Source organism: Onychomys torridus, chromosome 8 (assembly GCF_903995425.1).
Source record: "Onychomys torridus chromosome 8, mOncTor1.1, whole genome shotgun sequence".
Lineage (NCBI taxonomy): Eukaryota > Metazoa > Chordata > Mammalia > Rodentia > Cricetidae > Onychomys > Onychomys torridus.
Window position 1 is genome coordinate 107261710 of NC_050450.1, and position 27392 is coordinate 107289101.

At 49.7% G+C, this 27392-nt stretch overlaps 1 protein-coding gene across 1 annotated transcript in view; it reads left to right on the forward strand.

Moving 5' to 3' along the window:
* The window catches only part of Rnf213 (ring finger protein 213), a 99806-nt gene that overhangs the window by 5341 nt on the left and 67073 nt on the right, over positions 1-27392 (forward strand). The window contains 15 exon segments of the mRNA XM_036196012.1: positions 2141-2295; positions 11559-12095; positions 12224-12325; positions 12845-13011; positions 13520-13675; positions 14251-14462; positions 16126-16409; positions 16804-17063; positions 18018-18215; positions 20437-20659; positions 21527-21582; positions 22397-22550; positions 23625-23798; positions 25994-26083; positions 26851-26973. Of these exon segments, the coding sequence (XP_036051905.1) occupies positions 2141-2295; positions 11559-12095; positions 12224-12325; positions 12845-13011; positions 13520-13675; positions 14251-14462; positions 16126-16409; positions 16804-17063; positions 18018-18215; positions 20437-20659; positions 21527-21582; positions 22397-22550; positions 23625-23798; positions 25994-26083; positions 26851-26973 (2891 nt within the window).

Consider the following 27392-nt stretch of genomic DNA (forward strand, 5'->3'; position numbering starts at 1 on the left):
GTATACTGCACAGCTTTTTCCCTTTTCTTGTATGTGTGTGCACATCTGTATGTGTGTCTTGTAAATGTATATGTGTACATGTATATGTCTGTGCATGTGTGTATGCACATGTGTGTGCATGTGTATGCATGTACATGTTAGAGAAAGAGCCATTTATTGGACTGAAAGGGGGAGATGTTAGGATAATCTTTTTGTACACTGTGTGGAGATGTGTCTCGGTTTTACCTCACCTTCCTAAGGCACCTTCTGATTGGTTTAATAAAGAGCTGAACAGCCAGTAGCTAGGCAGGTGAGGATAGGCAGGTCTTTCAGGGAAAGATAGGAACTTTGGGGAAGTCATGGAGGAAGTTAGAAGTATAGTACTGAGGCCAGGTGGTGGTGGCGCACACCTTTAATCCCAGCACTTGGGAGGCAGAGCCAGATGGATCTCTGTAAGTTGAGGCCAGCCTGGTCTACAGAGATCCAGGACAGCCAGGGCTACACAGAGAAATCTTGTCTTGACAAACAGGCAGACAAACAAACAAAAGTATGGTACTGAGGTGAGGTAATGAACCACATGGCACAATGTAGATTAATATAAATGGGTAATAAAAGTTTTAAGAGCTAGTTGGGAACAAGCCTAAGCTAAGGCCAAGCTTTCATACTTAATAAGAAGTCTCTGTGTCATTATTTGGGAGCTGTCGGTCCAAAGAAAGACCTGTTATATGTACATATTCATGTGTGTATGTACATTTAGAGGACTGTTTTTCCTGGCTGGCCTGGAACAGAGAGAGATCCTCCTGCCTCTACCTGGGATTAAAGGAGTGTTCTCACCTGGCCATTTAGATGATCTTGGCATCAGCCTGTTAGGAGCATCCTTACACAACAGACCCTGAGTACCTCCTGTGGCCAGGCACTGGGGGCTCCCACGGGAACCATGTGTCCCTTCCTGCCCTCCAGAAACTGCGTGGACATGGCCATGAGCAGACAGTGTTAGGAGAGGGAGATTGGGAGGGACTCAGGGAGGAAGTACAAGAACAGGAAGTGCGTCCCCAGGAGCATGGGGCCTTTGGAGCAGTTGGGAAACCAGGCTAAGATAAGGTCCCAGGCAGTGTGGAGTGTGTGGGAGAGTCTGAGGTCAGAGATGACCAAGTTTGAAAACAGACCTCTTGTAGATAAAATTCAGGCTCACGTTTGAGGTTTGAAGTGAGTGTGTGGGACACAGCTCTGGATAGGTGTGTTTCTGCACATCACCAGAATTGAGACATGTGACAAGGCATTGTTGGCCTGAGGACCCCTCAGAACTCAGGCTGGGGATTCTATTCAGGGCAGCCTGAAGACCCCTCAGAGGTTGCCTCTGGAGCTGTATTTAGGTGCAGCCATGTCCTTGACCTCTGCCACAGCAGAGAGTAAAGCAAAGGAAGTCAGGGTACAGACGACACAGGAAGATAAGACTTATTTGAGGAGAGAAACACACAGAGGGTTGGACAGTTGGTCTAATAGGATTTGGGGGCTTTGAAGCTGCCTAATCTGTGTGTGGGGTGTTGGGGGAGCCGGTGGGAGCCCTCAGGATTAGGCATTGGTGCCAGTGTCCTCCTTGGTAACCACAGCTCTGTCGTTGAGGTGGAGACTGGTTTAGGTTTGTCCTGCAGCCTGAAGCTGTCAAGGGAATGCTCTTCGAGATAAATCACTGACCAAGCAGACTCTTGTTTACCTGTCGGTCTCATGATGGCTGGACTCCCCTGGTTCCTTGGGCATTTGTAGGTGGTCTGATTGGTTGTGCTGAAGCTTCTGAGTGTCACCCAACAAGATAGGCAAAGCAGGGATCCCCAAGCTGTTATTGGACTTCAAGGGTGCTTGGACTAGGGTGCCCACCTCAAGAAAGTTTGGGTGGTTTTGGTGGGGGAAAGGGGCACAAATCACGCTGTGGGCAAACCTGCATGCACTGGGGAGTCCAGTGGCATAGGTGGTGCGGGTGGGTGGGCGTTCAGACCATCAAGTTGTGTTTGTTCCCATCTCATTTGTCTCCATGGTTCTGCAATCCCTGGTCCTGCCCTGTAAGGCTGGGAGCAGAAACAGCACACCGCCTCGGGTCCTGTTTGCCCTTCCCCGAACTTGCTGCTCTTCCCTGGTGTGATCCTACCTTTATCTGCCCAAGCAGATTCTGAGAACAACAACGCCTTCTTGGTGGCATCATCCTCAGAGGCAAGGGCTGAGCCAGGGGACGTGCTGAAAGAGGAAAGGTTTCCAGGCTCCAGCAAGGAACTGGACAACCCAGAGGAGTCTGAGTCTGATGCCCCCTGGACCATCCAAATGGTGAGTGAGCCACACCTGCTGCTCCTGCCCACTCTGCTCTGCCTCAGGCAGTCTCCTGATGTGATTTCACTGGGTCCTGGGGTTGGTCGACCCTCAGTCACAACAGAGCTAGGGTTTCTCTGTGCAGCCCTTATCCTGGGACTCACAGAGAAGATCTGCCTGCCTCTGCCTCTCAAGGTGTGCACCACCATGCCTGGCATGAGTTCTGATCTTATCAGAGGACACAACACAGAAGTAAACTCTAGATTCTAGAGCCTAGAGGGTGTAAATAGACTCAGAAGAAGAGATGTGATCTTCCAGAAGGCAAAAGTCCAAACCAAAGGCTGTGTACCTGTCATCAGAAAAAGCCTCAAAATAACTAAAAAGCTGCAGTATGACAAGCACACATGAAGTGTGGCCTGGAAAAACTATGGCGTGGGTGTAGTGGTGGTGTCTACCTGTGATCTCAGCTCTCAGGAGGCAGAGGCCGGAGGATGGAGAGTTTACAGCCAGCCTTGCCTATAATAGTAAGTTTGAGGCCAGCCTAGGCTACAGTGAGACTCTGTCTCAACCTGTCTCCAAAGTCCCCCAACCACAGGTCCATTAGCAGCTGGGTGTGGTGGACATGCCTTCATTCCAGTGTTTGGGAAGAGATGGGATGGTGAGTTCCAGATCAGCCCCAGGTACACAGTAGCTGAGTAAGACTGTAGGCAGAGTTTTCCTGGCCCACAGGCACTCTCAAATAATCACTCAGAGGCTTAATATTACTTGTAAATGCTCAGTCAATAGCTCAAGCTTGTTACTAACTAGCGCTTACACCCATTCCTATTAATCTATGTTCTGCCCTGAGGCATGTGGCTTTTACCTCTATCCCATTTTGTACATCTGGCTGGTGACTCCCTGATTCCACCCTTCTTCATCCTAGCATCCTGTTTGATTGTGCCGCCTAACTTTATCCTGCCTTGCTATAGGCTAATCAGCTTCTTTGTTAGCCAATGAGAGTAAGACATATTCACAGTGTACAGGATTATTCCACAGCATAAGACTATATAAAAAATAAAATCAGGACTGGAGAGGTGGATCAGAGGTTAAGAGCACCGACTGCTCTTCCAGAGGTCCTGAGTTCAATTCCCAGCACCCACATGGTGGCTCACAACCATCTGAATGAGATCTGGCACCCTCTTCTATATACATAATAAATAAATAAATCTTTAAAAAAAATAAAATAAATAAAATAAAAGATTTTAATTTATATTTCAGAATTAGAGGAAAGAAAGTAGCTAAAGGAATCATTGTCAAAAACTTCACAAATTTGGGGTTGGGGATTTAGCTCAGTGACAGAGTGCTTGCCTAGCAAGCGCAAGGCCCTGGGTTCAGTCCTCAGCTCTGGGAAAAAAAAGAAAAAAAAAAACTTCACAAATTTGATTTTAAAAACTCAATTAAAAAAATGTTTTAGGGGTTGAGGATTTAGCTCAGTGGTAGAGCGCTTGCCTAGCAAGCATAAAGCCCTGGGTTCAGTCCTCAGCTCCAGAAAAAAGAAAAAAAAAGTTTTAATTTTATGAGCACTGATGTTTTGCCTATATGTATGACCATGTGAGGGTATCAGGTCCCCTGAACCTGAGGTTACACACAGCTCTAAGCGGCCATGTGGGTGCTGGGAATTGAAACCAGGTCCTCTGAAAGAGCAGCCAATGCTCCCAACCACTAAGCCATCTCCCCAGCCCCTCAATCTTTTGTTTATTAAAACTTTTCATTTATTTTACATACCAACAAGTTTCCCCTCCCTCCTCTCTTCCTGTCCCTCCTCCACCTCTTGTTTACCCCCACTTCCACTCCTCCCTTCAGAAAGGGACAGGCCTTCCACAGGAATCAACAAAGCATGTCATATCACACTGAGGCAAGACCAAGCCCCCCCCACATCAAGGGTGGGCAAGGCATTCCTGCATGGAGAATAGGTCCCGAATAGCTAGCTCATGTGCTGGGGACAGGTCCTGATCCCACTGTTAGGGGCTCCACAAACAGACCAAGCTACACAACTGTTATCCACATGTAAAGGGCCTAGGTCGGTCCCATGCAGGCTCCCCAGCTTTTGGTTGAGCATCCATGAGTTCCCATGAGCTTGGGTCAGTTGTCTCTGTGGGTTTCCCCATCATGATCTTTTTTAAAAAAAAATTATTTTTATTTATTTATTTATTTATTGTTTTTCAAAACAAGATTTCTCTGTGTAGCTTTGGGCCTGTCTTGGAACTCACTCTGTAGACCAGGCTGGCCTTGAACTCACAGAGATCCGCCTGCCTCTGCTGTGATTAAAGATGTGTTCCACCACCGCCTGGTTCCCCATCATGATCATCACACACACACACACACACACACACACACACACACACACACACCCCTCTTGCTCATACAATCCCTCCTCCTTCCCTGTCAACTGGACTCCTGGAGCTCCTTGGCTGTGGATCTCTGTATCTGCTTCCATCAGTTACTAGATGAAGATGCTCTGTTGACAATTAGGGCAGTCACCAATCTGATTACAGGAGAAGTCAGGTTCAGGCACCCTCTCCACTGTTGCTAGGAGTCTTAGCTGAGGTCATCCTTGTGGATTCCTGAGAGTTTCCCTGGCACCAGGTTTCTCCCTAACCCCACAATGGCCCCTCTATCAAGATCTCTCATTGCTCTCTCCCTCAGTCCTGCCCCCGACTCGACCAACCCAGTGATCCCTTATGTTCCCTCCCTCAAGCCCCTTCCCTCAAGCCCCCTCCCCCAGTTTACACAGGAGATCCCATTTATTTCCTCTTTCCAGGGAAATCCATGTGTCCCTCTTAGGGTCCTCCTTGTTACCTAGTCTCTCTGGGGCTGTGGGTTGTAGCCTGGTTATCCTTTACTTTACATCTAGTATCCACTTACAAGTGAGTACACACCATGTTTGTCTTTCTGGGTCTGGGTCCCTCACTCAGGATGATTTTTTTTTTTCTAGTTCCATTCATGTGCCAACGAATTTCATGATGTTGTTGTTTTCTGTTTTTTGTTTTTTTAACCTCTGAGTAATTGTGTAAACGTACCACATTTTTTTAAAAAATTCATTCTTCAGTTGAGGGGCATCTAGGGTGTGTCCAGGTTCTGGCTCTCACGAATAATGCTGCTATGAATGAACATGGTTGAGCATGTGTCCTTGTGGTATTTTATTAAGCATCCTTTGGGTATATGACTAGGATTGGTCTTGTGGTAGATTGAGTCCCAATTTTCTGAGAAACTGCCATACTCATTTCCAAAGTGGCTGTACAAGTTTGCACTCCCACCAGCAGTGGAGGAGTGCTCCCCTTGCTCCTAAAAACTCAATCTTAAGTGGTGTGTGGCGGCACACCTTCCATTTCAGCATCTGAGAGGCAGAGGCAGGCAGATCTCTGTGAGTTTGAGGCTAGCCTAGTCTACAGGGCAAGTTCCAGGACAGCTAGAGTTACAAAGTGAAACCTTGTCTCAAAAAAACAAAACAAGACAAACAAATCATCTGGTGGCTGGTGATGTGTCTCAGCTGATAAGTCACTTGCAGCTCTTCTAGAGGACCCAGGTTCAATCCCAGCATGCACATGGTAGCTCACAACTGTTTGTAATTCAGTTCTAGGGACACCCTTTTCTGGCCTCTATGGGTACAAGGCACACATGTAGTGCAAATACATACATGCAGTAAAAATACCTACACATATAAAATAATAGAATAATAACAATAGTCATAATAGATTAAAATTTCAAAATCAGTCCACTCATCCAAGAAGCTCAACACATGCTGAATAAGATGAACTCACTTCACTTCAGGACACATTATAACCAAACCAACAAAAACCAGACTCACGGGAATGTTGAAGCAGTCGGTGAGCAACCTGCCACATGCAAGGGATCCTTGGTTTCTAGCCATGGAGTCCCAAAGGCAGTAGGATGGGATATCCAAAATGAGAGAGAACAATGAAGCTGTTCTAGAAAGATAACCAGGCTGGAGGTGCAGCCTAGGGAAAGTGCCTGGCCAGTATGCACCACAAACAGTAAAACAGTGTGTGTGTAACAACACTGTGACTGCAGGATTCCAGGTATGTGAACTAGGAAGTAGGCACATCCTCAGGAAGAGGGATTAGTATTGCCTGTGTCTGGGTAAGGGGAGGGGCATGGTCTGGTAGGAGTTGCACCTTTGGGGTGATGAGAACGGGAACCTATTAGAGGTGGTAACCACCAACACCATGACTGCAGAATATCATGGAATTGGTCACTTTAAAATGGAGGGGCTGGGTTGGGGATTTATCTCAGTGGTAGAGCGCTTGCCTAGCAAGTGCAAGGCCCTGAGTTCAGACCCCAGCTCCGGGGGGAGGGGGGAATGGAGGGGCTAGAGAGAAGAATCTGCTTGGCAGTTAAGAGAAGAGCACTTGGGGCTGGAGAGATGGCTCAGAGGTTAGGAGCACTGGCTGTTCTTCCTGAGGGCCTGAGTTCAATTCCCAGCAACCACATGGAGGCTCACAGCCATCTGTAATGAGATCTGGCGCCCTCTTCTGGCCTGCAGGTATACACGCAGGCAGAACACTGTATACACAATAAATAAATAAATAAATCTTGAGAGGGAGAGAGGGAGGGAGGGAGAGAGAGAGAGAGAGAGAGAGAGAGAGAGAGAGAGAGAGAGAGAGGGAGAGAGAGGGAGAGGGAGGGAGAGAGGAGCACTTGCTGTCCTTCCAGAGGACCCATGCATTTCCCGCATCCTGCAGCTCACAACCACCTGTAACTCCTGCTCCAGGGGATCTGATGCCCTCTTCTGGCCTCTGCAGGCACCTGCACTCATCTCCCCTACATACAATTAAAAACAAAAACAAGTCTTTAAAAAGATACTACTATGCCAGGCGGTGGTGGCGCACACCTTTAATCCCAGCACTCGGGAGGCAGAGGCAGGCGGATCTCTGTGAGTTCGAGGCCAGCCTGGTCTACAGAGCTAGTCCAGGACAGGTTAGTCCAGGACAGGTTCCAAAGCTACAGAGAAACCCTGTCTCAAAAAACCAAAAACCAAACCAAACCAAACCAAAACAAAACCCCAAAACTAATACTAACACAAATGCCTAAAATGCATGAACTGGGTAGAAAGCACATACGTGAATGCTAATGGCATCATCTGGGGCCTTTTTCGTGTTCCAACATTCTGTGATCCTTCACATGCAAGTACATTTCAAAGAGTGGCTGTAAGTGCAGTGTGATGCTTCAGCAGTGCATTGAGACGGGTGCCAGGAGAGATGGCCTCAGAAGCCAAAATTGGGAGCTACTGGGCAGCCCCACCCCAGCACCATTGATCTTTCCATGCTGAGGATAGGGGAACCTTCAAGGCTAGTGGAGCCAGTGGGTGGCATGAAGCGACCTGCTTCCACTCTGTCTTTTCTGTGGTAGCTTCTCCATGCTAACAGGGTGCTCTGCTGATCTTCTGCTTCCTCTCAGGTTAGTGGGTTTGTACGTCTTTCAGGAAGAGAAGGAGAGACCTAGTGGTGCCAGGTGCATTGTGTGGCAGAGCCCTCTTCTTTCTAGGCTGCGCCATGTGAAGTAGTAGGGGTGCTGGCTGGGAGGGAGGTATGGGGTCTGTGTGTCTGCTGAGAGGCCAGATTCTGGATGCCTGGCTTAGCTCTTTAGTGACTGTACTCCACCCAGTGTCCCTGAAGTATTCCACCTGTAGCAGAGGAAAGCCCTTGGGACCATGCCTAAGCTTGCTTGTACTGGAGGTTGGAGTACCTGCCCATCAGTGCACCATGGCAGACTTGTTCTGAACACCCACAGAGCCCTTCCTCAGGCCCCACACTTTCTGCCATTGGCTTGAGACTCAAAGGTGCTGGAGAGCTGGCTTGTTCCTTGCTAGGAGGTGGCCCTCCTGGGCCTTCACTGAGATGGAGGCTCCTGAGGATCTCGCCGGAGCAGAGCAGAGTGTAACCCTCCCCTGTGTGAAGCGGGTCGTGTCTCAACAGGAAGTGGACCCAGAGGTTTTTGTAGATGCTTCAGAGGACACAGCTGGTGGCCCAGAAGGTGCTCAGTGCCCTCCCAGCAAGAGGAAGAAGGAGGAAACAGCCGGGTTGGATACTGAGCAGGTAGCTTGAGAACACAGTTGCTCAATCACCCCCTTCCTCCCCCAGGCTTTATGCTCCTGAGTCACCACCACACTCAGTGTCTGGCTCAGACGGCTGAGGAAGGCTGGGTGTGGCAGTGCAGACTGCCAAGACTGCGTGTTGACTTGGCAGAGTCGTGGTTTGGTCTTGGAATTGGGAGGGCCAGTTCTAATCAAAGGTGTCTGAAGGTCAGGGTCCTGATGCCACGAGGGCCTCCTGTACCCTGTGTGTCACCCATGGAACAGTGGCTTAGGTAAGGAGACAGCCTAATGTGAGGGCTGACTGTCTGAGCCATTGGAGATCTTGTGGTTGCAAGCCACTGTGTAGCCAGCTGGAACTGACTGAAGGGACGTGGTTGCTCACATCGCTGGTAAGTCTTTAAGTGAGACTCGAGCCAGGCACTGAGATGAAGGGTGTTGGATAGCTCTCTCTTCTCCGACTCCCTGGTGTTGGATGCCTCTTAGTCCCCCAATATTTGTGTTTAGCCATCTGGACTTGTCATGGCTTCCACCTATCTGCCATGCACCCTGTAGCGGATGAGAGGATGCTGCTTCTGCTGGCCTCTACAGAAGAAAAAAACCCTTCAATCCTCATGAGCTGTGATTGGGTTAGGAGCCTGAGCCTAGATGGAACACCATACCGTGCAGTGGGAACCAGTGCTCTGAGCTCATAATCCATAAGCACTCATTCCAAAGTGAGAGCAGAGCCTCTCTCCTTGCACCACATGACTGAGAGCAAGGGGGTGTTGGAGCAGGGAGGTGGGGAGGGGATAGTGGACACACATCCTTTGCTGTAGTACCTGCAGAGAGCCTCCAAGACCTCTCCATTGGTGATAATTGGTCGTAGCCACATGATGCCACCTTGCTTGTGCCCTCTACAACTCTAGACCTGCTTTGTTCTATCTGTTCACTTTTATGATGACCTATGAGATAGGGACATCTGTCTCCACTTAACAAGTGGGCAAACTGAGACACATGGTGGGTTGGTAAACCATCTAGGGTCACCTGGCTAGCTTGTCATGAGCTGGATAGGAACTCAGGTCTCCTAAATCCAGCCCAGCTGCCACTGTGTCCTCAGACTTGAGGCATGGACAGGACTGAGACAGCATGGTGTCTTCTCTGGTCTCACTTCAGGTCTCACCCAGCATGTGGAGGCTATCAGTGGTGCCTGCAGGGAGCTCTGTGGCCAGAGGACCAAACACTGCTCCTGTGTCCCCGGGTACTCGGCACACTTCAGGGCTAACATTTGTCTTAGGGACTCCACTAGGTGGCAGTTTTCTCTCTTACAGACACTTCTTGTAGCCACTTCATCTCAGGGCTCATACAGACGAGGAAAGCGATCTTTGAAAGGCTGATCAGGTGTGCACCCCATGGCTTGGCCAGGAGCCCAGCCCAGAACAAGACTCGGGTGGTGCCAGGTGGCTCAAAAGAAGGCCTGTGGAGGTGCCAGAGCAGAGAAGGGGGTTCAGTGCTGAGTGGAAAAACAGAAACCAGAACATGGTCTTGTCTCTTAGGCTAGCCTCTCGGGTCTTATAGTCAAAGTTAGGTCTTGCCTTCATGACTTCCTCCTGCTCACTAGAAGAAAGTTCTATTCTAACATGACCCAAAGACCCCACCTAGCTCACTCATATCCTACTTTGTCTCTGTCATCTTCTGAATTATTCTTATTTTATATGCATTGGTGTTTACCTATATGTCTGTATGAGAGTGTCAGATCCCCAGGAACTGGAGTTACAGACTGTTGTGAGCCATCATGTGGGCTCTAGGAATTGAACTCAGGTTGTCTGGAAGAGCAGCCAGTGCTCTTAACTGCTGAGCCACCTCTCCAGCCCAACCTGTAGTCTTATGTCCCTCAGCCAACTTTGGAATGGAAGATCTGGAGCTGAGACATCTCCACAAATGGTTCCAACAACATCTGGGGCCAACAGGGCCCAAGCAGGGAAGGTCTGATTCAGTCATGGAGGGATATAGATATAGGCAAGTAGGGCGAAGAGGAGTGGCCTCAGGACAGGCATCCAGGATGAAGATATGGCAGAAGGTCAAGGGGCAAGGAGAATATGGGAGCCAACACAGCAGCCCTCATCTGCTTCTCCCTTCAGTTTGTTTTCTGAAAACTCTCTTCCTCCAGCTCTCTGTGTAGTTGAGAACGACTTGGAACCTCTGGTCCTCCCGATTCCCGAGTGTTGTAACTGCTGGGATTATAGGCACAGCACGCACCACTGTACCCAGGTTAACAGCGCCAGGACTGGACCCAGGGCCTTGTGCATGTTAAACAGAACCCCATTGACTGAGCTACATCTTCAGGTCCACTTTCTGTTTTGTAGCACACAGTGACGGATGCTGGTTCTCAGGCCAAGAACTCACTTTTAAAGTGCCCGAGGTGCCTATCTGCAGGCTGATTCACCCCATGTGCAGGTGCACCCCCAAACTTTTGTTTCCTTTTTCCAATGTCCCGCTACAGCTGTGGGTCTGTGGTAGGACCTCATCACACACGGTTAGGGTTCAAGGTATTTTGAATCACTTGAGACAGGGTCACCATCGACTTTCCAGAGCATTATATCCTGGACCCAAGGTCCTGACAACCAGTTCCTCAGGCTTTGGCCAAGTCCCTGAGGTGGGAAGCCTTGCCTATGAGTTTGGCAAGTTGCTCAGTGAGCCAGGGAGTAACTGTTTCTCACTCATCCTTTAATTCACTGCCATTTTGTGCCATGCAATGCCAAGGTGTCATGTGTGGAAAGGCTGTGATGTTGCTAACATCCCATAGGGTCCCCAAGTGTATCTATCTTAGGAGAAGTAAGGCCCAGTGAGGCCCAGGATCTGGCAGAAGGAAGTGTGTGGCCCTGCCTGTCACTTGCTCCTTAGCTCCACCACCCTCTCCCTTTGTTCAGTTACACTGTGCCCAAGCTAAAGAAGTCTGCCCAGTGCACTTATTCTTGCAAAGGACCCTTGTTCTATTCCCAGCACCCATGTGGAGGCTCCTCCTCTTGCCAGTGCACAGATAGGCAAGATTCTCATAGACAAAATCCTAAAAGAAAGCAGCTGTAGGTGTGACCGTCTAAGGCATGGTTTGGACACCAGCTCCACCTGCTCAAGGATTTGGACAGGAGCCTGGAGGGAAGTGCTGGGGGTGTGGAGACTCTAAGGAATAAACTAACATCTCTCTGTTTAGAGTAAAAAGGAGAAGAGGAGGAGGAAGAGGAGCCAGAGTACCACCCTTTCCTCACAGGCAGGTTCCTCGCCTTCCACTTCTGGCCTCTGGAGTCTGGATGTACCTTCAAGCCCTGGATCCCAGGACTCAGCATTGCCCCAGAAGCAAGGCCATCAAGGTGGTGTGGGTAGCCAGCCTGGCCAGTCACTGGACACAGGGGCAATGTCAGTGGAGGAGGGTGGCTCTGTGCATGCTGAAGGCAGCAGCATCCCTCTGCAGGGTCACACTGTGAAAGGCACAAACAGTGACACAGGAGATGGAGCTCAGAGGGACCCTGTTCCCAGGAACCACACAGAAGTTAAGGACTTCAGCACCTCTAAGCCTTCAGTGCACAAGGGCCTGTCCCAAGAGGGGGACTGTGGCCCAGCCATTTCTGCCTGCAAAGGCCCCCCTAAGGTTACTGATGTGTCCCAGAGAGCCCCATTATCTGAATCTAAGGGGGCGAGGTCTGAACACAAGGAAGAAGTGCCTGTGACTGCAGAGCCGGCTGCTTCAGAGGTGAGCAGCAGGCAGTGGTGGCGTGGGGGGTGGGGCATGTTGTCTTCCCTGGACAGGGCACTCTCAGTTACTCAGGGTTCCACTTTGTCTCTATGATTCAGGGTTGGGGTCATCTCTGTTTCTTCCAGCCAGTTGATGCTACAGCAAAGCAGGATGGGAAAGAAACAAACAGCGCTCAGAAACAGAAACCGTCCCCTGTGAGGCCTGCTGCCTCTAAGCACCAACACCAGGTAGAGGCTTGACTTGCCAGGAGGTGTCCAGGATGCAGGACTCCTCTTTGTCTGCCCTCATGGTCCCTTCCTCAACCCACCATCCCTTGACGAGCTGCCCAGTGTTTATAGTGATGTCATGTGGGAGGCAGAGCCTGTCTTCATGGAATTCCCATGCAAGAGAAAGGCGGGAAGGTTCCCTGAGGACACATGTGGAGAGTCCTGGGAGGGTCCTGAGAGGAGGTGGGTCCTTCCTCTTGGGTGAGTCGGAGGAGCTGCGAGAGTAGAACCAGGAGAGAGGGCGGACCCATAGACACGGGACGTGCCCTGACAGGGAATGGCGTGTGCCGAGGCCCTAAGGTAGAATGTGGTGGGCCTGTTCTCAGAGAAAAAGGAAGCTGGTAAGGGATAGAGAGGCTGTGGACAAGGTTAAAGAGGGCTCCTGCAGACCCTGACAGGCCCTGAGTGAGGGTGGCTCTGGCCCTGGCTGCTGTGAGGCATGTCTTGTCTTAAGCACTGGGATTCAACTGCTTGTTCCAGGAAGCTGAGCTCAAGTTGTCTGACATGGCGAGGAAAACAGGTGAAACTGGGAACACCCAGCCAGACAGTCAGAAGAAGCCAGAAGAGAACAGAAATTGTGAAGCAGCTTTGAAAAACAAAAAGGAGCAGAGAAACCAGAAGGCTGCTGCACCAGAGGCCCCAGTAGGGTAGGACGTGGCCTCTTGCACTGGGCCTGTGTTACGGCTCTGCCAGAGTCATGCAGCTCCCATCATGCCCAGCCCGCATCTTTTACCAGTGCCTTTGGCACCTTCGTCTTTGGGAGGACACCTCTGGGTGGGCCCATCTGGGACACTAGTCCCAAATCCTCTTTCCTGTTGGTTCCTGGGTACCTCACAGTCAGTGTGATCCTAAGGAACTCCCTGGGATGAAGCCATCACTGTCTAGACTCCTAACCCTCCCCCCTGCCCCCACTGTCACTAGTGCCTTGGAGCTGAGGAGAAGCAGCAGCCTGCTGGGGGTGCTGTGTCTGAACCTTAATGCCTGGCACTTGCACTTAGGGGTGTGGACACACAGCAGAGAAATAAGGATGGTGTGTGTGTGTGTGTGTGTGTGTGTGTGTGTGTGTGTGTGTGTTCATTCTCTTGTGCGTGTGCACATATTCCTGCATGTGTGCACGCACCCTGGCAGCTAGTGTTTCCTTCTCCTGCTTCCCAGAACACTTAACCCAGGGGATGGAGTCACCGTGTACTTCCACGCTATTGTCTCCCGAGACTTTGCATTCAACCCTGACAACCACAGAGTGTACGTCAGAGGGGGAGAGGGACTCGGGAAGAAGGGCTGGACCGATGCTTGCGAGATGTACTACACCAAGTGAGTGTGCCAGGGCTCGGGGCTGTCAGCGGTCATGTGACCTAAGCAGTTGGGTGTGCTCTATCCTTCCTTCCTTTTCTGTTTTTTCTCTTTTTTTTTCTTCTGCTTTGGTTTGTTTGTTTGAAATAGGGTTTCACTTTGTTGTCCTGGCTGGCTTAGAACTCACTGTAATCCTCCTGCCTCATCAGCCTTCCAGCCATGTACTACCATGTTTGGAGGAAAAATGAGTGGTTTTTTGTTTGTTTGTTTGTTTGTTTTGTTTTTTGAGACAGGGTTTCTCTGTGTAGCCCTGGCTGTCCTGGAACTTGCTCTGTAGACTAGGCTGGACTCGAACTCACAGATCAGTCTGCCTCTGCCTCATGAATGCTGGGATTAAAGGCATGAGCTGTTTCCATCCTGAAAATGAGTGTTCTAGACACATTATCCAGCATGCATTCCTTTTCTACTTCTTACTGTGATTCTTTTTCCTGGGTTCTGACTGGAGATCATGTCCTGTTCTAAAAGCGCTATAGCCTTGGGGCTGGGCTTCACGACATGTGTCCTCTGGTAAATGGGCATATTATGCTCCTCCACAGAGACCTTGGTGACCTCGGGTCTCTCATCGAAGGCAGCATGGTCATTCCCAGGCAGAGCCTAGACAAACCCATCCCTTATAAGTATGTCATTCACCGTGGTGGCAGCAGCAAGGATACTGCAGAGTACGAATTCATCTATGAGCAGCCACAGAAGAAGGGCGAACATGTGAACCGTTGCCTGCTGGTTGTCTCCAGCTCCTTGGGCACTGGAGGTAAGCCATCGAGGAGCCAGAGAGTCAGCTCCCCGGGTCTCTGGGGAGCAGACATGGGGTTTGGGCCTCTGCTTGGCACTGGCCCTGCTTTTCCCTGATGTTGAGTAATGCTGCCTTTGGAAGTGGATTTGACTTAACCCTTCACTATGTGGAGAAACCAGGAAAGTCTTTCATCAAGGAGCTGGATAGAGGCTGAGGGTGGGCAGGAGGGGCAGTGGTCTGGCTCTTCCAGGACTGTCAGAACTGTTGAGGAACTGCCCTCATGAGCCACATTCACCTCTTGTCCATGCATCAGAGGCTGGGGTCTTGAAAGAGTCCCTTTCCTTCTGTGTTGCTTTAGTTCCTGAAGCATCCCAGACGCTACTGGGGCACTTCAGATAGCTGTCCTGCCTTTGTCAGGGTGCATTTTGTTTTTCCTCTGTAGTGAGGTTGGAACCCAGGCTCTCCGCTTTGGCATAACTTTAAAAGTATTTTATTCCATTTATTTGTATGCATGTGTGTTTGTGTGTGTGTGCACATGCCATGGCATGCTTGTGGAGGTCAGAAGACAACTTATCAGATGTGACGGCAGGTACCTTTATCAACTGAACTGTCTCCACAGCTCCCATCATTTTTTTAAATTCAAGATTGGTCTATGTTACCCAGGCTGGTCTTTAAATTTTCTTTTAATTAAAAAAATTTAAGACATTTATTTTTTATTTTATGTTTATGTATGTACTATTTGCAGGGGGGAAATGTTCATCAGAGCTAAATCAGACAATGCTGGTGAAGAGAACACAGTGTTCTTCAGATACGGCTGCTTTAGGACTGATAACCACAGCCCAGGGGAAGAGCCAGGTCCACAGAAACCTCAACCTCGGATCTTTTGAGGCACTGGCTCAGCACTTGGCTTTGCCAAGTTCACTTCTGGACAAGGACCTAGAACCAAACTTACCTTTGTCTTTTCCTCAGGGCCTCTGAGAAAGTCTTAGGTCTCCCAACATTTATGTGCACCATGTATGTGCCTAGAAGCCAGAAGAAGGTATCAGATCCCCTAAAACTGCATTTACAGGCTGTTGTGAACTCCATATGGCTGCTGGGAACTGAACCACAGTCCTCTGCAAGAGCAGCCAGCAAGTGCCCTTAACCACTGAGCCATCGCTCCAGCCTTTGTTTTTTTTTAAAGACAGGGTCTCAGTCAGGTGGCAGTGGTGCATGCCTTTAATCCCAGCACTTGGGAGGCAGAGCCAGGTGGATTTCTCGAGGCCAGTCTGGTCTATAGAACAAAATCCAGGACAGGCACCAAAACTACACAGAGAAAACCTGTCTCAAAAACCAAAAAAAAAAAGACTAGGTCTCATGTAGCTCAGGCTGGCCTTGGCTTTATAGTCAAGGTGACCCTACATTTCTGATCCTCCTATCTACACCTGCCTGTTACTGGGATTGCAGGTATGCGCCTGCCCTCCATGAGCTGTATACATGCTAAGTAGCACTCTCCCAGCCCAGCCTGCACATTCCAGACCTTGGGCTGCACAGGTACCCCCTGTGCTAGCTGGTAGAGTGGGCTGATCACCTGCTTTTCCCTTCCTTCCTCAGGCTGTTCCTCCTCTGTTTCTGCCATCTAGGGGAGGCCGGGCCTCAGGCATTTGGAGCTCACCCATATTTGGTTCTTGTGTCCCCTCAGAGTGGCATCAGTATGATGACATCATCTGCATGAAGCCTCCCGGGACATTCCGGAAAGTTATGAATACTTTTACTGATGGCACGAGAAAGGACCTGGTGAAGGGGAAGAAGCATGCTGCTGTGATCATGCTGGACCGGATCTTCAGTGTCCTCCAGCCCTGGAGTGCCATCAACCTGCAGAGCTTCATGACCCAGTTCAAGCAGTTTTATTCCGTGGTCCGCGTGCCTAAGATCCATGATGGCAATGCTAGGTCATGGTCCAGTTTGCAATATGAAGAGAAGGAGGTACCCATTCTCCACTGTCACCAGCAGCTCTGGAGTAGACAGGCAGTGTCCCCTGACCAACTAGAGGCTAGGTGACCCCTGGGCTGAGTGGGCCAAGTACAGCCATCCTCCTCAAGGGGTTCCTCTGTGCTGTACCCCTAGCATTGGTCCTGGGCTCTCCTAGAAGGGGTGGCCTCCTCAACACCCTACACTGTGGTGTGGCTGTCTCGAGGTTAACACTTCCTATGTCCCCACCCTCCAGGGCTGGGGTCTGGGTATCTGTGTGCTTCAGTTGGGAAGCACAGGAGAGAGGCAAGTGAGGCCCTCCCTTGCTCTGGTGCCTCAGTACCAGGCACTGTTGCCTAGCCTCTGAATATACCCTGCACAGCTCACACATCTTTCCCTTCTGAACCAGGTGAGGACGAACCTGTGGGAGCACGTGAAACAACAGATGGTACCCTTCCTGGAAGGGAAGAGTGGGGACTCTCTGCCTATGGACTGCCCTGTGAAGAGTAGACTGAAGCTGGGCCTGGCCATCCTTTTCATGGTGGAAGCAGTTGACTTTCCTCTCCTTAAAGCCGACCTGGTCTCACTGTGCTATCTCCTTATTCCAAGCACTGGCTCACCAGAAGCTCTTCATAGTGACCTGAGCCCCATCCTCAGCACCCCTCAGAAGTATTTCCTGTTTATTTTCTATTTTATGTGTATGGGTGTTTCATGCACATGTATGTTTGTGTGCCACGTGCAAGCCTGGTTGCCTAGGGAGGCCAGAAGGAGTAGGATCTCCTGGAACTGGAGTTACAGACAGTTGTGAGCCAGCATGTGGACACTGGAAACTGAACCTGGGCCTTCAGGAGGAACAGTGCTCTTCACAGCAGAGCATCTTCCAGCCCCCTTATCATTACTGTTTCCTCTGATAGTTTCACTGTGTAGCCCAAGCTGCCCCAGACTTGGGAGATTTCTGCCCTCAGCTTGCTGAGTGCTGGATTTTGGGTGTGAGCCACCACACCTGCTCATGGAGCTGTGGGTAGTGCTTGTCTGTAGTCCCAGGTACTTGGCAGCTGAGGTGGGAGAATCCTGTGAGCCCGTGAATTGGAAGCCAAAGTGAGCATCTTGTAGTAAATGAATACACGGAGTATACGAGAAGCTTAGAGGGCTTCTACACAAGTGTCTTAGCGTCTGTGGAAGCCCCAGGGATGTGTTTCCTTCAGCCCTGTCTGGCCAGAGATTAGAATACGTGTTATCACTGCTGGGTCACAGTAAGTTTGTAGAGGACCTCCTTGAGCCCAGTGACCTTGCCTTGGGCTTTTCCCAGCATCCTTTGTGGCTAGTTTGATTCAGACTTGAAAGTCACATCAGGTAGCATTCCTGAGCTGCTCTTACTGGGCACCAGCCTTTTGGCTTCATGTTTTAGATACCTGTGATTACACACTTTGTAAAAGATATTCCTTAGCCATGTAGTGCAGACAGAGATGAGGGTTGCTGTAGGGTGGGGCTGGGGTACCCTAACATTCTTATGACTCCTGGTATGGACTCTGTTCAGCCATGCAGTGTTCCTTGTGCTCTGCAGAAAGTGATCATAGACCACTTGGCCATCCTGCCTTCACTGACACCTCCATTCCCTTCTAGATGGCGTGCATACCTGATAACCCTGTACCACAGGTGCATAACTGAGGGGGTCGAACGCTGGCTGGGCACCTTACCTGTCCTGCACTACTGCATGCAGCTGTCTCCACCCAGGAAGGACTCTAAGAGCCAGCCTGAGGACACCTGGGCAGGCCTAGAAGGAATCTCTTTTGCACAGTTTCGGGACAAAGCATCCACTAAGTGAGTTGAGTAGCTGCACTTAGGACGCCCGTCCCAGATCCTCAGGCTGTGCACATGGTGCAGCCGGTCTTTTGTGGTCACTGGAGTCACTGCTGCTTTGATGAGCATTGGTTCGATTCTCTGCCTAATTATTTGGGGTGTGTGTATGTCTCTGTGTCTGTGTGTGTGTCTGTGTGTGTGTCTGTGTGTCTGTGCCTGTCTGTGTGTCTGTGTCTTTCCTTCCATGTTAAGGCAGTGTCTCTGTTCTTCTTTTCTCATTATGTATGTCCAGGTGGTGGGTGCATTATTTTCTGGCATTTTCCTGTCTGTACGTCCCATCTCCTCGTAGGAACACTGGGATTCCATATGCTCACAGTATGTGTCTTTTAAACGTATCTGAACTCAGGTCCTCATATCTCCACAGCTAGCGTTTTCACACCCAGTCCATCTCCACAGTCCCTGCCTAGCCTCGTTATCTCCAACAGACAGAGCTGCCGGGGAGAAGGCTCTGGTGCTTGCCTGAGCAGACCACTAATGGTAACGGATTTCCACCAGGGGCCTCCCCTCTGATAAGAAACTCTTACCTCCAGTTCTGTACAAAACTTAGATTCAAGGCATGCAATCTATACTTTTTCTTTTCTTTCTTTTCCCTCCCCTCCTACTTCCTCGCTCTTTCTCCTTCCCATCCTCTCCTTCCCCTCACACTGGAGAGGGAACCCGATCTGAGCATGGGAGGCAAGCATTCTCCCACTGTGTCTCTACCCCAGATGTTTCTGTACTGTGGTAACATCACAGTACACCACAGGGTAACATTGTGTGAAGTAATCTATCGCCATGGTTCTTTTCCCTCTGCTCTTTGAGCAGACCACCTCACTCCATCACGGCAGGCATTTCCGGCCAATAGGACTTGGTTGTTTATCCAGGAAAGGCTCATTCCTTGATGTTGGTGGTGGCAAGAATATTTTAGAGGCTGCAGTTTGAACCATGGGTTGAGGAAAGCACTCAGCGAGTCAGGGCCTGCTGGAAATATCCCTGTATGCTGCAAGAGTCTCATGAAAACGTCTCCACTGTCTCTCCTTATTGTATCCTCTGTGCAAGCAGGAGTGTGTGTGTGTGTGTGTGTGGTGTGCAAGTCAGTCCACACATATGTGATGAGCATGTGGCCAGAGAGGCCAGAATTTGAAGATTTTAAGAAACCATTGAGAAGAAAATGTATTTCCTAAAAATCTCCCCTGAACTTTTGCAAAGTACCGTTATCATCACCAGCTGGTGGAAGAACCACCTTGCAATTGAGATACATACATCCATATTTGCAGCTCCTAATTTCCATAAACTACTAAGTATGATTTGTTTGATAGAACAGAAGTTAAGACCTCAAGCAACCCTGAGCAAAGCCTGACTCTTAACTCCACTTAGCTTTACAGTGTCTTTCTGGAACATAGACTAGGATGTCTTCACTCATATACTGAGGGAACAAATTCTTAGGGAGACCCCTTGTAGTCAGGGTTGTGGGTAGCTCGGAGTATGCCAGGCAGCACCTGTCCTTTGCCTGGGAGACAGGCGTCTGCCTGGAGAGTGGCATTACAGTCAGGCTTGGTGCAAGTCCTGTGTCCCCTGCCATGATGCTCTGGACACAGTCTGCAGCAGCTAAAGGTAGGCCTGGAGGAAGCTGCTGTCTTTCCCAAACATTAGAAATAAGAGTGTTGTGTGTGCTGTGGGGTATCATGGGGAACCCTGGCCTCTAGAGTGGTAGGTATGGGGTCTGGGAGTCTTGGGAAGACAGGGACAGGGCTGGGGACCGCGAGCTGCCTACAGTATGTGGGGACAGTGGCCATTCAGTAGGGCAGATGTGCTGAGAGCTAAGACAGTTGCTGGATGAGAACCCACTGCAGGCTGGGCACAGAAACAGGGATGAGCCAGTCACCCCGGGAACTCGGATCTCAGCTTCTGCCAACTGAATCCACCCTGAAACTGAAACTTTGCCCAATTCTACGACTGATCTTGGGGTGGGATGAAGGAGAGACCCTTTTTTGGTCTGTAGGGAGTAGTCCAGTAGCCAGCGCACCCTTGGAAGTCCCACTGCCCCCCCCCCCCCACTTTCATTCGATCCCGGACTGACTTTGATTCCCCATGATGCATGGCAACCCTTCAAATGGGACTGTCCAAACCCTCCTGGTTCTGTCTTACTTCAGGTGGGTTGTGGCGCTGTGGTCTCACCACGCCTTACGCTGTCTTTCCTCAGGAGCCAGGTTCTCCAGTTTATGCAGCCGAAGATGGCTCTGCTGCAGGTGGATGAGTACCTCTTCCGCTCCTGGTTCAGCCTGGTTCCTCTGGAAAGCTTGACTTCCTACTTGGAAAACTCCACAGAATACTTGAGTCACGTGCCTGCTCGCGTCCTGGATTGTTTTCAAGGGATTTCATACCGGCTTCGAGGGCTGGGGAAGATCTCCCACCAAAACATAGAGGTGTGTTGTGGGGAGCAGACCAGCAAATGCTGGCTTAGCAAGAACAGGGTAACTGTCCGTGGAGTAGTGCTCGCCTCATGAGTGAGAGCCTGGCTCTCACCCTCAGCACCACAAGCAGTGAGGGGGGCCAGTGAAGGAGAGAGAGAGAGAAAGAGATTTACCCAGATGTGGTGAGATTTAGCTAGGTTTGATTCGGTTTGTCTAGCCAGGTGTGATGAAGTTTATTTAGACAGGTGTGGTGACATTTCCTATAGGAAAGGTTGGTTTGCCTGAGTTAACTCTATTTTCAGTAAATAGAACTTGGGAAATCAATAGCTTTTTAAACTTCTATTTTAATTATTTGAAACAGTTGTGCTGGGCAGAACTACAAGCAGTGTGGGTGTGAACTTGTTTCCTAGCTGCTGTCATCCATTCCTCCTACACTTTTTAGATATAGAGTTTTATGTAAAGTGTTTGCATACAAGCATGAGGATTTGAGTTCAGTCCCCGGAACCACCAGGAAATGCAGGGCACTGTGGCCTGCACTTTTACTCCTCAGTGGGGCAACGGTGATGGGAGGATCCTTGCTGACTAGCCAGCCTAGCTCAACTGGTCATCTCCAAGCCAATGAGGGACACTGTCTCAAAATACAGTGGACAGCTTCTGAGTAAGAGCACAGCCTCCACACATGTGCACATGAGGGCATGCTCACAAAAGAGAAAGAGGTCATTTTGTGTCCTCACTTTACCAATGTGAAGCTATTCCTCTGAAGAGTGGCTGCTTTGAAGGGAGGAAAGGCCGAAAGAGTGCTCCCTGTGCACACAGGCCTTTCCTTGTCTCGTTCTCAGCAAACATGGCATGGTTACATCCTTCTCTTCACTGTCTTAGGATATCGAGCGCATCTTTAAAATGCTGATTCACCTTGTGGACATTTATCAGGACACGTAAGTAGGAAGGCCAAGGGCAGCCTTGGCTTCCACGGAGCCCTGGGAGGCTTGGTGGCTGCCCCTGCTGGCCTCAGCTTCCCACATATGCTGTTCCAATGAGAGATTGCAAACTGATGCCATGCTTTCCAAGCTATTAAGCACCATGTCCAGCTTCAGCTGCTGGAACCTACCCCTGCTCCCTCACTGTGCATCCCTTCCCTGTACCTGTTACACCTGAGCCTTGCATCTCATTAGCCAACCAAGTCAGAACAGACAAATTGAAAGCATTACTTACTGTTCCCCTTGCTGTGGCAAGACCCAGACAAACACTGTTGGAGAAGGTGTGTCCTGACTCACTGTCGGAGCACAGTCCATACTGGTGGTGAAGCCCTGGCGGCAGGAACGTCACTCAGGGCTTACATCGCAGCTGAAGTCAGGAAGTGGAGAGGTGAACACTGGTGGTCAACAATTGTTCTGCTTTTTCTTTAGTCTGGAGCTGCCATAAGCTGGAGTCACAGGCACTTGAAGTGCTGGGGCCCAGACTCAGGGTCATCTCATAGTGCAACAAGTGTTCTTGACTGCTGAACGTTCTCTCCAGCCCACCTAACCCCCCTTTTTTCCTTTTGCAGTACTGAGGATTGAACCCAGAGCCTCAGGCATGCTAGGCAAACAAATCTCTACTCATTCCATGCACAAAGCCCACACAGAGGACTTGCTTTTGTTTGTTTGTTTGTTTGTTTGTTTTTGTTTTTTTAATTTAACGTTTCTTTCTCCATCCGTCTTCTCATTTCTCAACTATCCCAATGATTTCTCTGCCACTCTTTGTGGACAGGATTCTTGGGGAGACCCAGCTACATACCTACTTAACTGAGTGTCTGACCATCCACGAAACTGTCTGCAACATCACAGCCGACAGGAAGTTCTACAAGATTCCTGCCCTGTCTGCTGAGCTTGTCTGTAAAATGCTTAAGCTTAAACCTCCAGGGGTAAGTGAGATTTGCACATCTGTATACACAGTAGAGCCTGTGATACTGTATGGGAGGGCAGGACTTCCTGCAGACAGTACAGCCTGTGATACTGTGTGGGAGGGCAGGACTTCCTGCAGACAGTACAGCCTGTGATACTGTGTGGGAGGGCAGGACTTCCTGCAGACAGTACAGCCTGTGATACTGTGTGGGAGGGCAGGACTTGATTCAGACAGTACAGTTTGAAAGGGAAGGAGACTGACTAGCTCTGCACTGACTCAATCATCAGGGAGTTTATTTGGGCCCTGCTCCAGCTGAGCTCTATTGTGGGCATGGAGGCAGTCCTGGGCTTGGTTGGAGGGAGGCAGTTGGTGGGCAGCACTTCTGATGTCCACTGGCAGAGCTGGGACCCATTATGGCAGGATCCTCCCTTCTCATTGTTCACAGAAAACACTAGGGGCCATCATCCCACCTCTAAACACATGTTCACTCCTGTTTTTCCCCATGGGAACTTTTTCTTCATTTAACTCAAGCAGAGTAGCCAGTCCATGTCCCGTGAGAATGCCCAGTGCACCTGCGGCCTCATCAGCTTCCAGCTCTCTGGGCTCCTCACAGTCTCTTTCCTCACAAGTCACAACTCTGACTTTATTGACAGGAGGTATAATTAAATGTATATATATTTTTTGGAAGGGAGATTTCAAGACAGGGTTTCTCTGTGTAGCCTTGACTATCCTTGAACTTGCCCTATAGACCAGGCTGGCCTCAAACTCACAGAGATCCACCTGCCTCTGCCTCCACTGCTAGCCTTAAATGCATATTTTAATGTTATTTCTTTTGATTTTTCTTATCAAAATTATACACACACATATTTATCTTGTGTGTGTGTGTTTGTGTGTGTGTGAGAGAGAGAGAGACAAGGAGACAGAGACTGACATACAGAGACACAGAGGCCACACCATGGCATGGGTGTGGAAGTCAGGACAACTTGTAAGAGTCAGTTCTCTGCTTCCACCATGTGGGTCCTGGGGATCAAACTCAGGTCTCCAGGCTTGATGGTGACCCCAGATTCTGAATTCCTTTCTCACATGTCCGCAGGGTACCAAGGAGGGGCTAGTTGCAAAAGCTAATGAAGACTTGGTGACAAGCATTCTCCAGGAGGTCCTGAGCACCACAAGAAAATGGCTGCGCAGGATGCTCGAAAAAAGCATGTTCTATACCAGCCTATACCAACCAGTCTCTGTCCGGTTCACCTACCCTGAGGAGATGGCGGTAAGCCCTCCTGGGAGTTGTGAAGCTGCCAAAGGCACATGAGTGTGGACATAAGGTACTGGGAGCCATCACTGCTGTCCCAAGAGCTGTGATCATGGCCTGAAGCCTAACCACTGGGTCCCTTCAGTAAAGAATGGTCTTTGACGGCCCATGGACAGATGGAAAGTGCTGTGAGATGATGGAGACAGCAGCATCAGGAATGCTGCTTAAAGCAGGGAGGGGGCGGGGGTTGATATGTGGGAAGTAACGGTTTGAGCTGTGAGCTGGGTGTGTGTGTGTGTGTGTGTGTGTGTGTGTGTATGTATGTGTGTGTGACATTGGAAATGGAAGGCAGACCTAAGCAAGGAAGTTCTTTCGTGGGGAAACAGCCAAATGTGCCTGCAGAAAGACTGGGAAGCTAAGGCCCTGCGGTGGGTTTGGGTTTGGTCACTGGGGTTGGCATTTCTTGGGCTCATCGTCTGGAAGTGCCCTCAGCTAACATGACAGTCACACACGTATGAGAGGCTTGTCCTCAGACAGCAAAAGAAAACTTAGGGGAAAGGTGGAGACCCCTGCTTAGAGCTTGGGGTTTAGTCAGTAGCCCACCAGCATTCATTTTTTAGCCTGACACTTGTGCCTCATTGGGTAAGATGTGACAAGGACAGGAGTCAGGAAGAGCCCTGTAGTTCTCCAGCTATCTCTGCAGCATTTCTGTAAGGCTGAAATTACTCTGTGTTTTGAAAAGAATGCATTGCAGGCTTTCTAATTATCTAATTCTGCATCACTGCATAAGTGGAGTGGGCTAATTTGTAATAAATTTTTATGGAAGATGAAGTAAAAAGATTTTGGGGTTTTTTTTTGGAGGAAGGTTGTTTATTTTCTTTCTTTTTTTCTTTTTCTTTTTGAGACAGGGAGTCTCTCTAATTTAATCCTAACTGCCCTGGAATTCACTCTGTAGACCAGGCTGGCCTCATGCTCACAGGAATCCTCCTGCCTCTGCTTCAAGTGCTGAGATTAAATGCATGCGCCACCATGCCCAATGGTTTTGTAGTCTTTTATGGAAGAATGGTGGGTAAATCACAACAGAAACCAGCTCTATAGCCCAGGAGTAAAGAGCCATTCAGCAGGAATCAGCAGGAATGCTGAAGGAAGTAGCCAGGTCATCCAGCCAGGCTTTTACTGCAGATGCCATGTTAATCCCAGGAGGAAAGAGCACTTATGGAGGAATTGGATCCAAGGTCTGCACAGTTGACCCGACCACCAGCTTTGAAAAGAAAACAGTCACTTTGGGCTGAGAGGCAGCAGCACTCTGAGGTGTTTAGTTAGGAGCTGTGGAAAGGTGTGGATAGCTGACACTAGGGACCTACATGCACAGTTTCATGTGGTTCAATGTAGTTATGTTTCTTCCAAAGAGATTTGTATCATGGGATCCCAGAAAGTGAAATCAAGAGATAGCCTCTTAAATGACTGGCCTGTCAACAAATCAAAAGATAACTTCTAAAATGATCAGCTTTTCAAAACTGTCAACATTATAAATGAAGGAAAGGTACTTTTCTAGAAAAGAGAACATGATCACTAAATCCTGACTGGATGGTGGAGCTAGACAGCATATCAGGTGGATCAGCACAGGGACAGCTCATACATCATCTTTCCTCTCCACACTCATGCCCTGTGAGATGACTGCACTTCAGAGAAACAGAGACTTGCCTGGACACGTCGGGGCAGGTGTTGCGATGTCTATACCTTACCCCCAAGTGTCAGGGGGAGAGAGAGAGGTTGAGGATCACTGTGTTCAAAATCACTGGGGCCCTAGTGGAAGGAAGGGTTTTTGTTCTTTGCACTCTTTTCTGTTTGAAACTTTTCAGGATAAATATTAGAGGGAGACCCTTTCCCAACAAAGAGCAGTCGCACAACTGGGGGATAGTGGTGACCCTGCATTGCATGGGCCAAAGTGGGTCATGTTGCCCTGACTTACCACTAACACAATTTACAGTGAAGAGCTGAGAGCCCCATTGTCCTGGTGCCCTCAGCCCTTCATATTACCAAAGGGTCTTCCTATGTTGTCCAGGCCTACCTTGAACTCCTGGAGACTTCAACAGCCCTCCTCCTCAGTTTCTCAAGTACCTAGGACCACAGATCTATAACACCACACCTGCCGGTCCACCTTATTTTCCACCCTGGGTCATGAGGTCTTCCCTGTCACTTTGATCTTACAGCTGTGGCGCCAGCTGGTGGACATCGACTTCCCAGGGGAGTGTGGCTGGAAGAGGTCACTGCTGGGAGACATGGAAGGAAGGCTCAAGCAGGTAGCTGAGGTTGGGCCCTCATTCTGGGAGGTGGAAGAACATAGAGGAGACCAGCTAACTTACCTGAGTGTAAGGCTGCGAATGGTGGTGAGGCAGGGGGTCAAGCATGAGTTTGGATATCTGTTTCTGATTTGGCCGCTGTCTTTTGACTTCAGAAGGATGTCGAAGATATTGTGTTATACCCTTAGAAGAATAGGGCCAGGATAGGGGACCCCAACCGTATATGGGGAAGCACATATGCAGACAATGCACCGGCCAGTTAACAAAAACAGTAACACAGGGGGCAGGGCAAAACCACACCCAGAAGTGCTCTTTATGTGACTGAAGGCTGATGACATGGATCGTCAGCTTTTATGTGATATGAATGTTTTATCCGGAGCTGGTAGGGAACCAGGAGTGGAGGAAAATGGCTCATCTTTCAAAATTTCCCGGTCCTGATTTCACAAGTTCCTTTGCTCTTTTTCAGAGTGGGACAAAAAAGGCTTTAATTTTTGAATGTTTTGAGACATGGTCTCACCCAGGCCAGCTTCAAGTTCCTAACATTCCTTCTGCCTTGGCCTCTCATGTGCTGGGACCAGAGGCATGAGCTGCCATGCCTAGCTACAGAAACTGTTTTCATGTGTTCCTTGGATAGTGGGGTTCTTGTGGACCTGCTTAGTGTGTGTGTGCAGAGAAGCTCAAACCATGGGGCAATGAGACACCTGGTGTTTTCCTGGTGCATAGTGGTCAGGTACCCACAGCCCTCACTTCTCCCTCCTTGTCTACAGGAGCAGCCCCGTTTGCAGATCTCTGTCTTCTGCAGCAGTCAGTGGCATGATGGTGGACTTGATGACAGCGTGGCCAGGAGCTTTGAGAAGTGTGTCATTGAAGCTGTGAGCTCTGCCTGCCAGGTCAGTAGCCTTCCAGTGTGGGTTCACAGGGGTTTTCTGATATGGCCTGCCAAAGGCTGTTGGAGCCTGCATGTTCTGAGACCCTACAGGGTTAGATCATCACCTCTGTGCTCAGAGCTATGGGCTGAGATCCAGTGTTCTCATCCAATTCCTTGACAGGCAGTATGGCTTCCGATTCCTTGGGCTGTTAAGGCCATTCAAAACCACAGCTACTAGGCCAGGTGTGGTGTCTCATGGCTTTAATGCCAGCACTTGGGAGACAGATGCAGGTGGGTGTCTGAGTTCAAGACCAACCTGGTTTATATAGCGAGTGTTAGGCCAGCCAGGACTACATGGTGAAATCCTCACAGCTGCTCACACAGGCTTTGCCCCAGCCATCTTACAGGCTGAGCGTCAGTTATGCCCCTGTGAGCACTGTT